General features: G+C 39.8%; 1 protein-coding gene across 3 annotated transcripts in view; it reads right to left on the bottom strand.

The window, feature by feature from the left end:
- Positions 1 to 14,671, bottom strand: part of RPS6KB1 (ribosomal protein S6 kinase B1) — a 42,916-nt gene extending 28,245 nt beyond the window's left edge. The window contains exons 1-3 of one of the 3 annotated variants that reach the window (XM_084861727.1): positions 14,445 to 14,671; positions 2,284 to 2,333; positions 1,213 to 1,333 (exon numbers count right to left, since the gene is read on the bottom strand). In XM_084861727.1, coding sequence (XP_084717853.1) covers positions 1,213 to 1,333; positions 2,284 to 2,333; positions 14,445 to 14,585 — 312 coding nt within the window. In that variant the 5' untranslated portion in view covers positions 14,586 to 14,671. Of the gene's footprint in view, positions 1 to 1,212; positions 1,334 to 2,283; positions 2,334 to 13,838; positions 13,958 to 14,444 lie in introns of those variants that run through there. The other 2 variants (XM_084861725.1, XM_084861726.1) reach the window with 2 other exon arrangements.
- Positions 14,672 to 14,811: the final 140 nt, after the last annotated feature.

Genomic DNA, 14,811 nt, shown 5'->3' with positions numbered 1-14,811 from the left:
ATACAGTCGTTTATATCCTTATAAAAACTATTGATAGTACCAAGAAGTTCTGTGCTTAGTGAAATCTGTTCCACAAAATAGGACCTTCCTATTTGGTCTGCTGACATCAGGTGGCAAAGTTGGGCAATGATCATCTAATGATGAGCCCTCCCTGTTTATACATAAAATACAAGTTTGCTTAAAAAGCTATAATCAGGGTTCCCAGAAGCATAATACCAAACTTAAAAAATTATAAAATATTTCATAAATTTCCTCCAAGAATGCCACTGCTCTTGCTTCACATCAAACAACTTAATAAGAATTGACAGGAATTACTGTTTACCTATCTCTTAAAATAGCTGGCTATAAAACATTTTCATGCAACAGCTAAAATATGAGATTCAAAGTGCATGCGTTACATATTCAAGATGGTTAGAACATATTAGAATGTATATTTAAACCTAAGAATATAACACAAAGTCATGCTTTATAAAAATTAACTCTACACAATAGCATGATCAGTTCTCAAGCTTTGATAGAGAATGGCTAGGTATAAACTGCCTTGGACAGAACACACAAAAATGAGGTCTTAAATTAGAAAGCCTTGAGCAAAACCTCTGAAGTTCTGTTCATTTTTCTTCTCCCTTCTTATATACTTCAACTTCTCTAACTTTTGCTCTAGATCAGGGGTGGGGAACATCCAGCCCGCAGACCATATATGATCTGGCCCTGCCAAGGCATTAGGGATGAGTTAATTGTTTGACCGAATATAACGGGATGATTTTAAGTTGATAATTTTGTATGGCCCACAAATGATGTTATAAATATCCACATGGCACTTGGCAGATACTACAAATCAAAGAAAACCAATTCAGATTAACAGACAACAGTAACAGATACTGTACCAAGGCCTCTTGAAAGTAAGGAGTGATTTACTTATTTTTTAAGAGAATACTTACAGAGAGTACCATTTAAAACCAAAGGAAGAAATGAATCCTCTAATAGATTTTGCCTGGCATAGTTGTCTATTTAAATTATGTGCCAAGCTTTTACATGTGTGTTGGTAGGAAAACTACTGTACATCCCTCAAATAATACAGGGTTAAGTGATTATATCTTTGCAGAAGATTAAAGAGGAATACTGAAACAAAGACTGAAGAGGACTGCTGAAAAGAGGGTATAAAAAAATCAACCCAAGACAGACAACACCTCTCATTTCAAAAACACTTCCTACCTTTCCATAGCCCCCTTTACCAAGTACCCGAAGTAGCTCAAAACATTCTGGTCTGATTTTTTCTGGCCCTCTGTTCACACTAGTTTCTGAGATTTCAAATTTCTCACAATGTTCCATGCCACTGGGGAGAAAAGCAAAACCAAAAGTAAATTTGCAAAAAGTTAAATTACTTTCAGCATATTGTTAGAAAGAGGAGAAAGAGAAATGTAATCCAATTTAGTAAAAGGGGAAAATACATGATAGTCAATTTAGTTTCTGTGTTCTAAGTAAACATGATTCAATGACATGGTAGGTCAAGATTAGGGTAGCTTGGTAAATTGCTTACTTATCTGCTAGTTTACAAAATGTGCTGGCGAGTATTTTCACAAGCATCAAGCACCCCCAAACTAAGATAAATTAGAACAAGTTTATCAAGCTGACAAAAGAAAAGTCTTCCAGTTATTCAAATTTAGTTCATTCAAAATGTCTATTAAGGTCAGGCATGATCCAACTTCATTTGGAAGCTTCAGCAGAAAACCTAGGAACATTCTAAAAATACCAATTAGTTCAAGTCTTTATGCTACATAAATTCTTGCTAATGCACTATAGCTACACATCCATATCTTATATGAACATGATTTAAAGACTCCTCAGTTTCCCCTCAAGCCAAGGGTTAGGGTATACAGCAGATTAATCACCATGCCACTCACCTAATGGAGCGTGCCTAAAGTGACTTTAGATCGCACAAATCTAGTTTGAATGGTGTATTATAAGCAAAACAAGAACCATTTGACTTTTGGTGGCATTTCTCAATTTTATTTTTCAGTAAGAAAATATGTTTCTCTATATTAAACTCAGACTCATATTCAATATACATTGAATCTGAATGATTATCTTTTTCTCAAAATCCATACATAATCTCAAAATCCTGGATATGTTACAATACTAATGCCAAACTCAATAAATTAAGTCTATATATGAGACTAGCTATTTAAGAACAGGTTGAAGGAATCATGTGATGGCTATGAACTAGAGCTAATAAACCTACTTGTAAGAAAGACAGAACAATGAAATATTTTGATATAAACTTACAGTTCATATGGTCCAACTCCCCCATGGTCCATGCTTTCATTTAACTGACCCTGAAAAATATGTTAAAGTTTTAAAGATAAATCATCTCATACACAAAAAATAAAAATATTTAATGCTTCATCCCATTACTGAAGGAGAATAAATGAAATAAACCTGACTAAAAATTCTTTATACTTTAATGGCAAATGTGGAGTAGGGGTGGCTTGATAAATGCTTATTTATCTACTTATTTACATTAAATTCTCTAAACTTTAATGGCAAATGATACACAAAAAATATTTGTAATTTAAATGACAACTAAGATACAGATGCTACTCATCAATGATCTACCAATAAAACCAGGTAATTTTTCTTTCAAAAATTACGTATATTTTGTGGAGCCCTAGCTGGTTTGGCTCAGTGGACAGAGTGTAGGGCTAGGGACTGAAAGGTCCCCGGTTTGATTGCAGTAAAGCAGGGGTCTTCAAACTACGGCCCGCGGGCCACATGCAGCCCGCAGAGGAGTCTGATCCGACCCGCCAGGTTTTTTGGGCAGTGAGCGCAGCCAAGGTGTTACAGTAGGAATTAGTAGTTCATATAGTCCAGCCCTCCAGCTCTCTGAGGGACCGTGATCTGGCCCCCACTTTAAAAAGTTTGAGGACCCCTGCAGTAAAGGGTACATGCCAAGGTTGCAGGCTCGATCCCCAGTGGGGGGCATGCAAGAGGCAGCTGATCAATGATTCTCTCACATGAATGTTTCGATCTCTCTCTCCCTCTTCCTTCCTCTCTGAAATAAAAAATAAAAAAAAATTTAATTAGATATATTTTGTGTATAATGAAACTGAAGGTACTACATTCTAAGTCTGTGTTACTAAATCCAATGTTTTATGCAAAGTGCTATTCTGATACTCAAGACTAAGATAATTCTATGAGACAACACCTCTGTAATTACAACCTAACTAAGCCTAAGAGAACCCCAGCCAATTGAAGATACTGCAGTGTACAATGTGGCTGATCAAATCAAAATAATTAAACAACACTCTCAAATTGTTAGGAGTCATGCTGGTCAAACATTTAATTCTGATCATAAATAAGTGCAAAATTTAGTTAACCTTCTATACACTAGCAATGAATGATTCAAAAATAAAATTAAGGCCGAAACCGGTTTGGCTCAATGGACTGCGGACTGAAAGGTCCCGGGTTCGATTCCGGCCAAGGGCATGTATCTTGGTTGCGGGCACATCCCCAGTAGAGGGTGTGCAAGAGGCAGCTGATCAATGATTCTCTCTCATCGATGTTTCTAACTCTATCCCTCTCTCTTCCTCTCTGTAAAAAATCAATAAAATATATATTTTTTTAAATAAATAAAAATTAAGTTAAATTAAATTAAGTTACCTCCATTCACAATAGTATCAAAAGAATAAAATATTTAAAATTTAACAAAATAGCCAAAACCGGTTTGGCTTAGTGGTAGAGTGTCGGTCTGCGGACTGAAAGGTCCCAGGTTCGATTCCGGCCAAGGGCATGTACATTGGTTGCAGGCACATCCCCAGTAGGGGGTGTGCAAGAGGCAGCTGGTTGATGTTTCTCCCTCATCGACGTTTCTAGCTCTCTATCCCTCTCTCCTCCTCTCTGTAAAAAGTCAATAAAAAATATATTTTAAAATTTAACAAAATAAGTATAAGACTTACACACTGGATAACTATAAAATATTACTGAAAGAAATTTTAAAAAGACTCAAAACAAAAGACATTCCATATTCATGGATCAGATGGCTTAATATTGTTAAGATGGCAATAATACCCAAATTAGCTTATATATTCAACTCAATCTTATCCAAATCCTAGGTTCCTTTCTTGCAAATGTTGATAAGCTGATCCTAAAATGCACACCAAAAAAAGCAAGGTAACCATAACAGGCAAAACAATTTTGAAAAAAAAGAACAAAGTTGGAGGACGGACACTTCCTGATTTCAAAATGTACTACAAAGCAGCAGCAATCAAGAGAGTATGGTCGCCCAGACCGGTTTGGCTCAGTGGATAGAGCATCGGCCTGTGGACTGAAAGGTCCCGGGTTTGATTCCGGTCAAGAGCATGTACCTTGGTTGCGGGCACATCCCCGGTAGGGGGTGTGCAAGAGGCAGCTGATCGATGATTCTCTCTCATCGATGTTTCTGACTATCTCTCTCTCTTCCTCTCTGTGAAAAATCAATAAAATATATTAAAAAAAAAAAAAAAAGTTTGGTAATGGTATATCACAGACATACAAGTCAATTAAATAGAATGAGAGCCCAGAAATAAATCCTGACATTTACGGTCAACTGATTTTTTACAGAGGCCAAGAAAATTCAATGTGGAAAAAAGAAGTCTTTCAATAAATGATGCTGGGGCAATTGGATAACCACAAGCAAAAATTACTTTTGACCCCTACTCCACAAGATACAAAAAAACTAACTCAAAATAGATCACAGTCCTAAATGTAAGAGTTAAAACTATAAAATTCTTAGAAGAAACCTAGGAGGAAGTAAATTTTCATGATCTTTGGGTAATGATTTTTTAAAATATTTAAAATCAATTTTATTGATTTTTTTACAGAGGGGAAGGAAGAGGGATAGAGTTAGAAACACTGATCAGAGAGAAATATCAATCAACTGCCTCCTGCACACCTCGTACTGGAGATGTGCCCGCAACCAAGGTACATGCCCTTAAGCGGAATCCAACTCTGCAGTCCACAGGCCAAAGCTTTATCCACTGAGCCAAACGGGTTAGGGTAATGATTTCTTAAAGACACATCTCCAAAAGGATGAGTAATTAAAGAAAAAATAAAATACTTATTCAAAATGTAAAACTCTTGTATTTCAAAAAGATGCTATCAAGAAAATGAAACCCAGGCTGGTGTGGCTCAGTTGGCCACATGTTCAGGAGTCGCCAGATTCCTGGTCAGGGCACAGGCCCGGGTTGCAGTTCTAATCCTAATCTTCAGTAAGGGGCATGCAGGAGGCAACCGCTGGGTGCTTTTCACATACATGTTTCTGTTTCTCTCAAATCAATAAATACACATTTTAAGGGGGGGTGGGAAAAGAGAAAAAAAGAAAAAAAAACACTGAATAAGAATATACAAAGACCTTCTACAACTCAATACTAAAAAACCAGATAACCCAATTTTTAAAATATTTCTCCAAAGAAGATATAAAAATGGCCAGCAAGTACATAAAAAGATGTTTCAACATCATTAGCCATTATAAAAATGCCAACCAAAACCACACTGAGGTACTAATTCACATCCACTAATTAAAAAGACAGAAAAATATGCTAAGCAAAATAAGCCAAAGAAAGACAAGTATTGTGATTTCACTTATATGTGGAATCAAATGAACAAAATAAACTGATAAACAAAATAGACCCAGAAACATGGAAGCATGGAATAGACTGACAAATCTGAGAGGCAAGGGTGGAGAGGGAGGACAAGAAGAGATTAACCAAAGAACTTCTATGCATATATGTACAATCCATGGACATAGACAATATGTGGTAGGCCTCAGGAGGGTGGAGATCAATGGGGAGAAAGAGGAGAAAATATGTAATACTTTGAAATATAAATATAAATTTTTAAAAAATAACAAATATGACAAAAATGTAGATAAACTGGAACCCTCATACACTGCTGGCAAGTATGTAAAATCATACAACCACTTTGGAAAACAGTTAAGCAGTTTCTTCAAAAATTAACATAGAGCTACCAGATAATCCAGCAAAACTACCCTAATTATCTATTCAAGAGAAATGAAAATATATACTCCACAAAGACTTGGGCACAAATGTTCACAGGAGCATTATTCACAATAGCCAACAATTGTAAACAACTCAAAAGAACATCAATTGGTAAACTTAAAAAATAAAATGTGGCCAAAACTGGTTTGGCTCAGTGGATAGAGCGTAGGTCTGTGGACTGAAGGGTCCCAGGTTTGATTCCGGTCAAAGGCATATACATTGGCTGCAGGCACATCCCCAGTGGGGGTTGTGCAGGAGGCAGCTGGTAGATGTTTCTCTCTCATCAATTTTTCTGACTCTATCCCTTTCTCTTCCTCTCTGTAAAAAATCAACAAAAAAAGATACACAAAATAAAACCTGATAGTATTCTCACACAATGAGTGCTGAAGTGCCGAAAACAACACAAGTTTTTAGTCATAATTTGCTCATGGTATGTACAAGTCAAGATAGCATCTAACACCTAAGATGTATATTTCATGATTAGAGTGAAGCATATGGATGGAAAAAAATATTCTTGTAGTTTCAACTTAATACAGTTTCCGGGGAGGGGCAGTGCTGGCTATGGCTAAAAGTGTTTTTTTTTGTTTCTGGTATCCTATTTAATAAAAGAGTAATATGCAAATTGACTATCACTCCAACACACAAGATGGCTTCCCCCATGTGGTCAAAGATCCTGCCTCCATGTGGACACAAGATGGCTGCCACAAAATGGCCAGCAGGGGAGCTAGCAGGCCTGAAAGGAAGGGCATCAATCAGGAGTGGTTAGGGGGAGATCAGGCTGGCAGGAAGAAGCGGTTAGGGGCAATCAGGAAGGCAAGCAGGCAAGCAATTGGGAGCCAGCAGTCCTACCTGGATTGGGCCTAAATGGGCAGTCAGACATCCCTTGCGGGATCCCAGATTGGAGAGGGTGCAGGTTAGGCTGAGGGACACACACCCCCGGCCCCATGCACTAATTTCACACACTGGGCCTCTAGTTTCATATAATCATCTATAATGGCATCACTTTAAAGACAAAAGACTAATTTCTCTCAGCTACAGTAAAACTGATTATATAATGTTTTCTTTAATGTTAGTTTTACTTAATTCTAAATTAAAGACCACAAAGTAGTTAACACTGAACCATGACTTAGAAGCCACTTAGAAATATATGCCCTGTGGCTGTTTCATTTCCAGAGCTGGCCAGACCAGTATTACCACTTGCATCTGAGCTTATAACTTCCTACCGTTACCTTCTGGAACAAAAACATCAAACTAACATATAACACATACTGACAACTCTCTTTCACAGGAATCTCTTCATTCAAAATTTTTTTTTTCCTGTTGCCTTAAGCTTTCTGAGTCAATCAATGCTTTTTGTGTGTGCCACTATGACTTACAAGATACTCTATTTCAAACTAGCCCACCAAAATGACTAAAACTTTGTAGTTTTAAATTAAATTTGCATATAAACTCAGTATGCCTCAAGTCCCAATGAAAAAGAGCACAGTTTACAAAAATTTAAGCAAATTGTTACAAAATCAGTAAAAGATTTTTAATCCAAATATTCATTAAATCATTTATCCACTTGCTTGGCTATTCATAGACATTTCCTTACAACATAAGATTCAGTAATTCGGATGAATTGGGAAAGGGGGGCAAACTTTACCCAGAATCTTGGGTTATTTAAAAATGGGTCCTGACCAGGAAGCTCAGTTGGCTAGAGCGTATGTCAAAGTTGCAGGTTCCATCTCCTGTCAGGGCACATGTAAGAGTCAACCAATGGATGCATAAATAAGTGAAACAACAAATGTCACCCCCCCCTCTTTTCAATCAATCAACAAATTTTAAAATGCTTTTGGGTAAATCCTAGAAGAAAACATAGGCAGTAAAATCTTGGGCATTTCTTGTAGTATGTCATTTTCTGATTTTTCCTTTCAGGCAAGGGAAACAAAAGAAATGTGACTACATGCACAGCAAAGGAAACAATCAACAAATGAAAAGACAACCCATTGAATGGAAGAATATATTCACCAATGATACATCTGGTTAGGGGTTAATTTTCAAATTTACCAAACTCAACACCAAGAAAACAAACAATTCAATTAAAAAATGGGCAAAGGACCTAAATAGATACTTCTCCAAAAAGAACATACAGATGGTCAATAAACACATAAAATGATGCTCTATGTCTCTAATCACCAGAGAAATGCAAATTAAAACCACAGCTCAAATCTGTCAGAATGGCTTTATCAATAAATCAACAAACAAGTGTTGGTGAGGAGCTGGAAAAAAGGGAACCGGTTGTGCATCGTTGGTGGTTATGCAGATCAATGCAACCATTATGGAAAGCAGTATGGAGTTTCCTCAAAAAATTAAAAATGGCCCAGTGATTCCACTTCTGGGAAGATCAAAACTCCAATTCAAAAAAATATAGGCATCCCTATGTTCACTGCAGCGTTATTTACAACAGCCAACATTTGGAAGCAGCCCAAGTGCCTATCAGTAGATGATTAGATTTAAAAAAAAGCTGTGGTACATATATACAATGGAATACTATTGAGCTATAAAAGGAAAAGCTTACTTTTTGTGACAGCATGGATGGACCTGGAGAGTATTATGCTAAGTGAAATAAGCCAGATAAAGACAAATACCATATGATTTCACTTATATGTGGAATTTAATGAACAAAATAAACTAACAAAATAGAAACAGACTCATAGATACAGAGAACAGACTGACGGCTGTCAGTGGGGAAAGAGGTTGCGGGCTCAGGGAAAAAGGTGAGATTAAGCAAAACAACAATAAAAATAAAATTAAATTAAAAAAACAGACAGGATAACAGTATGGTGATTGCCAGAGGGAAAGGTGGGTGGGGGAAGGTGGAAGAGGTCTAAGGGGTGATAAATTGAAGGGGAAAGAGATTTTACTTAGTGTGGTGAGTACACACTGCAGTATGCAGATGATGTGTTATAGGATTGTACACTTGAAACATGTATGGCTTTATTAACCAATGTCACCCCAATAGATTGAATTAGGGGAGGGGGGGGTGTTGTTCTCTCATTCCCGTCTGTGTCCTCTAGTAGTCTGGGACCTGCAGAGGCAGCAGAGGATCCCGTGATTCCCATCACGCCATAGCTTCTGGCTGAGTGGCACCCCCTCTGTGGGAGCACACTGACCACCAGGGGGCAGCTCCTGGTGGTCAGTATGCATCATAGAGATCTGTCTTTCTGAACTTGGGTCAATTTGCTTATTAGGATTTTATTATATAGGATACTTTATGGTAAATATCTACTACAATGCAAGATTAAACATTGATAATGAGCTGTTTTTCTATAATTTTTCAAAATCATGAATATTTGAATGCATACTATTTAGCACTTTCGTTTTTCAAAGCACTAAAAATTTTGAACTTTTTGCTCAATAAAAATCTGATATCTCAATCTGAAACTCATGTAGTAAGCTCTGTGACTAATTCAAATTTTTAAATTAGAGTAAAAATTGCAGACTTTAAATATTGCATTATAATTTTCTATTACTATTTCAACTTTGTCTCCACAGAAAGCAAAGGTTTCCAACATTTTCATAATCTAATGAGAATCTCGGGGGGGAGAGGAGGGGGTGGTATCTCTAGAGGAAAACTTTCCCTTAGTTTCAACTCACTGTTCCCAAATTATACTATTATCAGCCCAAAACAAAACAAAAACACCCCCCCCCCAAAAAAAACACACTGGAATAATAAATTTGATTATGGTGGTGAGAAAAAAACTTTTTTAAAAAATATATATTTTATTGATATTTTTCAGAGAGGAAGGGAGAGAGATGGAGAGCTAGAAACGTCGATGAGAGAGAAACATCGACCAGCTGCCTCTTGCACACCCCCCACCGGGGATGTGCCCGCAACCAAGGTACATGCCCTTGACCGGAATTGAACCTGGGACCTTTCAGTCCATAGACCGACGCTCTACCACTGAGCCAAACTGGTTTTGGCAAAACTTTTTTTTTTTTTTTTTACTATATTTTATTGATCTTTTACAGAGAGGAAGGGAGAGGGATAGAGAGCTAGAAACATCGATGAGAGAGAAACATCCCCACAGGGAATGTGCCTGCAACCAATGTACATGCCCTTGACTGGAATCGAACCTGGGACCTTTCAGTCCACAGACCGACGCTCTATCCACTGAGCCAAACCTGTTTCAGCAAAACAAAACTTTTATCCATTGGTTTTATAATAGTCCTCTGAGGTAATCAATCAATGTCTTTTTTTAAAAGACTTTTAACTTTATAAATGTATAAAATTACTCTCCTCATCTTTTAGTTACTGAAGAATATGTATATTTACTAATAAAGATTCATTCATTGTAATATATCTAATTTAGAAAAAGACATTACATCCCCCAAAATGCAGCCTCTTGTACTAGTATAACTGCATTTATTATTAAGTCTCTAGGCACAGATGAGAGTAAACTTGAATGATTGGTTCCTTGGCAATGGGTAACACTGACTATATTTCCATGAATTAGCTAATTGCTTAATATGCCAATATGTTGTAAAAGTACTTTAAAGACTTTATCTCACACAATCCTCATTTACAGTGAAAAAAAGTACCACAGACTGTAAACAATTTATTGTAGGTCACATAGTGAGCATGACTGGAAGGATTTGAATTCACTTTTGACACACCACAAAGAGGTACTTTATGAACAAGACTAGTAAATGCAATGAAGAACCTGTGTAGTGAAGCTTGCTGAATGGAGTCAAAAAACACTACCACTAGTTATCTACATGGTCTTAGCCAATCATCTCTTTGGCCTATGTCTCAGTTTCCTTACTGAGGCTACTCTGATATGCACCAATGTTTTAAAAGTTTGTGTACTAAACTAAAGGTTATAAATTGACAAATAGCCAAAATATTAATTAATATAATAGGCAAATTGACCATCACACCCTCACAAGATGACTGCCTACAACCATGCCAGCAGGGGGGTTAGTGAGTGACGACCGAAGGACTGAAAAAGCAGGCTGTGTGGGGCAGTTAGGAGTTACCAAACTGGCAGGGAAGGGGCAGTAGGGGGCAACCTGGCCAGCAGCAGGGGGCAGTTAAAGGTGGTCAGGCTGGCAGGGAGTTGAGGGGGTAGTTAGGGGCAATCAGGACAGCATCCAGAACCAGTGAGGTGCAATCAGGCGGGAGGTGGTGGGGGGGGGGGGGGGCGCGGCGGCAGCAGTTAGGAGCAGGCAGGCCAGCAGGCAGGTGAGGGTGAGTGATTAGGAGCCAGCAGTTCAGGATTGTGAGAGAAATAATCCGACTTTCAGTTTAGGCCCGATCCCTCTAAACTGGCAGTCGGACATCCCCCAAAGATGCTGGACTGGAGAGGATACATACAGGCTCGGCTGAGGTGATACCCACCCCATGCACGAATTTCGTGTATCGGGCCTCTAGTATTATTATAAACTCACAATAACTTGATTTTCTAAAAAAATACAAACCTCTCATTTTTCAAAACATTTAAATTTTATTTTGAAAGAACCTGGATATCATTGAATTTCCTTGGGTAGCTAACCCAATCCTACTGCTACTGTTTTTGGCTTTCTACCTTGAGGCACTCTTTTTTTTTTTTTTAAATATATTTTATTGATATTTCACAGAGAGGAGGAAGGGAGAGAGATAGAGAGCTAGAAACGTCGAGGAGAGAGAAACATCGACCAGCTGCCTCTTGCACACCCCCTACCGGGAATGTGCCCACAACCAATGTACATGCCGCCCTTGATCGGAATCAAACCTGGGACCTTTCAGTCCGCAGACCGACACTCTACCGCTGGGCCAAACCGGCTTCGGCTTGAGGCACCTCTTAAAACAATACACTCAAGCCCTAGCCAGTTTGGCTCAGTGGATAGAGCATCGACCTGTGGACTGAAAGATCCCGGGTTTGATTCCAGTCAAGGTCACATGCCCTGGTTGTGGGCTTGATCCCCAGTAGGGAGCATGCAGGAGGAAGCCTATTAATGATTCTCTCTCATCATTGATGTTTCTATCTCTCTCTCCCTCTCCATTCCTCTCTGAAATAAATAAAAATAAATTTTAAAAAATAAAACACTCAGCCGAAACCGGTTTGGCTCAATGGATAGAGCGTCAGCTTGGGGACTGAGAGGTCCCGAGTTCGATTCCGGTCAAGGGCATGTACCTTGGTTGCGGGCATATTCCCGGTGAGGGGTGTGCAAGAGGCAGCTGATCGATGACTCTCTCTCATAGATGTTTCTAGCTCTCTCTCTCCCTTCCTCTCTGTACAAAATCAATAAAAATATATTTAAAAAAATAATAATAATAAAACACTCATAAAAAATTTAAAAAAAAACACTCAGAAGAAAAATTTTCAATTCCAAAAGCATTGCTAAGTATGATATACTATTTTGCTGAAAGCTCTTCTTCAAAATCCTCTCTAATTACCTTTGCTTTTTTCCCCAAAGTTCATTCACCCCAGGGCAGTGGCCATATTTCTTTCTTTCCTATTTCTATCAATTTCTCCAGCCTCCCCTTCCACACACTCTAAAAATCCTATTTGCTGGTACCCAATAGGTCAAATGGCCAAGAGTAGGCCAAAACCCAATGAGGTTCCAGGTCATAATAAGTATTTTAATACAGTATTTTACTGCTACCTCCTTTAACTTCTGGGATAAACCAATGGTCTAGAAATTCTATCACACTTTATAAAGCATCCTTCTTATCAAGTTTTCACCCCTACCCCAAAGCCACTGTCAATATATGACAAGAGTATACTACATGCAATGAAAGTAATCCCATTTTGTTTTCAAGTTGTATTAGTGTATCTAATGTTCCATTAAAAGGCTAACTAGAATTACGTATGCAAACATATTAAAAAGTACACATCTCGCCAAAATCGGTTTGGCTCAGTGGATAGAGTGTCGGTCTGCGAATCAGAGGGTCCCGGGTTCAATTCCGGTCAGGGGCATGTACATTGGTTGCGGGCACATCCCCAGTAGGGGGTGTGCGGGAGGCAGCTGGTCGATGATTCTCTCTCATCGATGTTTCTATCTATCCCTCTCCCTTCCTCTCTGTGAAAAATCAATAAAATATATATTTTTTAAAAAGTACACATCTCAATATCTACCTTCCAAACTAATTTTGACTTAGACTCATTTGATTATGAAAAAAACCAGTATTATTTTAGTTTCTTAAAGTTTTCCAATTTCTTTCTATATATAAGCATCTCAATTTTTTGTCAATAAGCAGGGCACAACTTGCCAGAAGGAAAAAATTGGATGAAGGAAAGGGAAACCCCCTTATGAAGTTAGAGCAAACTTCTGCCATGTACTCATCTAGACAATGGAATTTAGAATCTAAATTACCATAAGGATTTGCCCAGAATCAGTGATTTACAACACCATTTTTTAAATTTAAGGTGTAATTTGTGATTTTTCAATAAATTTATCTTGAAGGAAAAAAAAGAATGATATTCCACAAACAATAACATTAAGAGAGGAAAGGTAAAACCAAGCTAGGCATAGGAAAGACAATTCTACATTTAACACCCTGGATTACAAGCAAGGAAAGCCCTCACACCACCATTCACAAGTCTCAGTTCAAGCAATTTATTTTTGGCAAGCCAAATCACAGCTGTCAACGCTGGGTTTTTTCCCACCCCAAAATTATATAAGTTATTTTGGAAAAAATATAGACATCTTCAACTGGGGGAAAAGTAAGTTATAAATGCCGTGTGTTGTTATAAATGCTTTATAAAAAAAAAAAAAAAAAAAAGTCACACGGAAGGAGTTTTGTTTTGTTTTTTTAAAAAAAAGAGCAAACAAACAAACCCTGGAAGATGCAGCAGAGCCCCCTTGCTCCCGAAATAAAACTCCTGGTGGCTGTAACAGCAGCGGCAGCGCTACTCCCGACAGAAGTTTTCAGCTGTCACTTCTAACAGCTGAGCGCTTCCTAGGAGAGAAGCGACAGGCCGAGAAGAGAGGTGGTTGTGGGAGGTCCGAAGATGGAACACTTGAAACCTTACACTCGGAGGGAAACCCTTCCGCACTTCACCTGCACTTAGGGGGACACCCAGCAAGCGCGGACCCCTCCCCCCAACACGCGCTCCGCCGCTCGCGCCCCGCCGCCCTCAGTCAGCTGGAGGAAGCCGCCACGCGCCGTCCGCGGTCCCGGCACGGACTGCTCCCGGCTGCGCTGCTCTGGGGCGAGGGACGCCACCTGCACCTGCGAGCCCCGCAGCGGCGGCCTCTCCCCTCGGGCCAGGTCCGCCCCGCCCGCTCCCCTGTCTCGGGCCGCGCGGCGCTTCAGCTGGCCCGGGAGACTACGCACCCCCTGGGTCTCCGCGTTCTCGGACGCGCCGTGCTTCCCGGGCCCGCCCCGCCGCCCCGCCGCCCCGGCCCTGTCACCGCCGGCCCCCCCGGGACCACGGGCCTCACCCCCTCCTCCAGCTCATCCTCAGAGCCCGCGTCCTCTGGCTGGTCCAGGTCTATGTCAAACACTCCTGCCATGTCCTCAGCTTCCCTGTCTCGGAAGTCCGGCGCTGGGTAGAAGCCGTCCCGCCTCCGTCGTCGCCTCATGGGCCCGGACTCGCCGCAGACAGCACCGCCGCTGCCGCCATCACTGGCTGCTTGAGCTCAGTGCGTCTGCGCTTAGGCCTGAGACTGGCTCAAGTTCAGCGCGCGAGCATGCGTACAAGCTTACGTGAAGCCGACTGTGGGCATTGCACATGCGTACAGCGATCGCCAGGGCGCAGGTACTGGCAGACACATGCGCAGAAGCCCAGCCGAAGCCGCGCGAGGAAGC

The sequence above is a fragment of the Pipistrellus hanaki genome, assembly GCF_964339955.1.
Source record: "Pipistrellus hanaki genome assembly, chromosome: 16".
NCBI lineage: Eukaryota > Metazoa > Chordata > Mammalia > Chiroptera > Vespertilionidae > Pipistrellus > Pipistrellus hanaki.
This window is presented reverse-complemented; position numbering and strand designations above follow the sequence as displayed.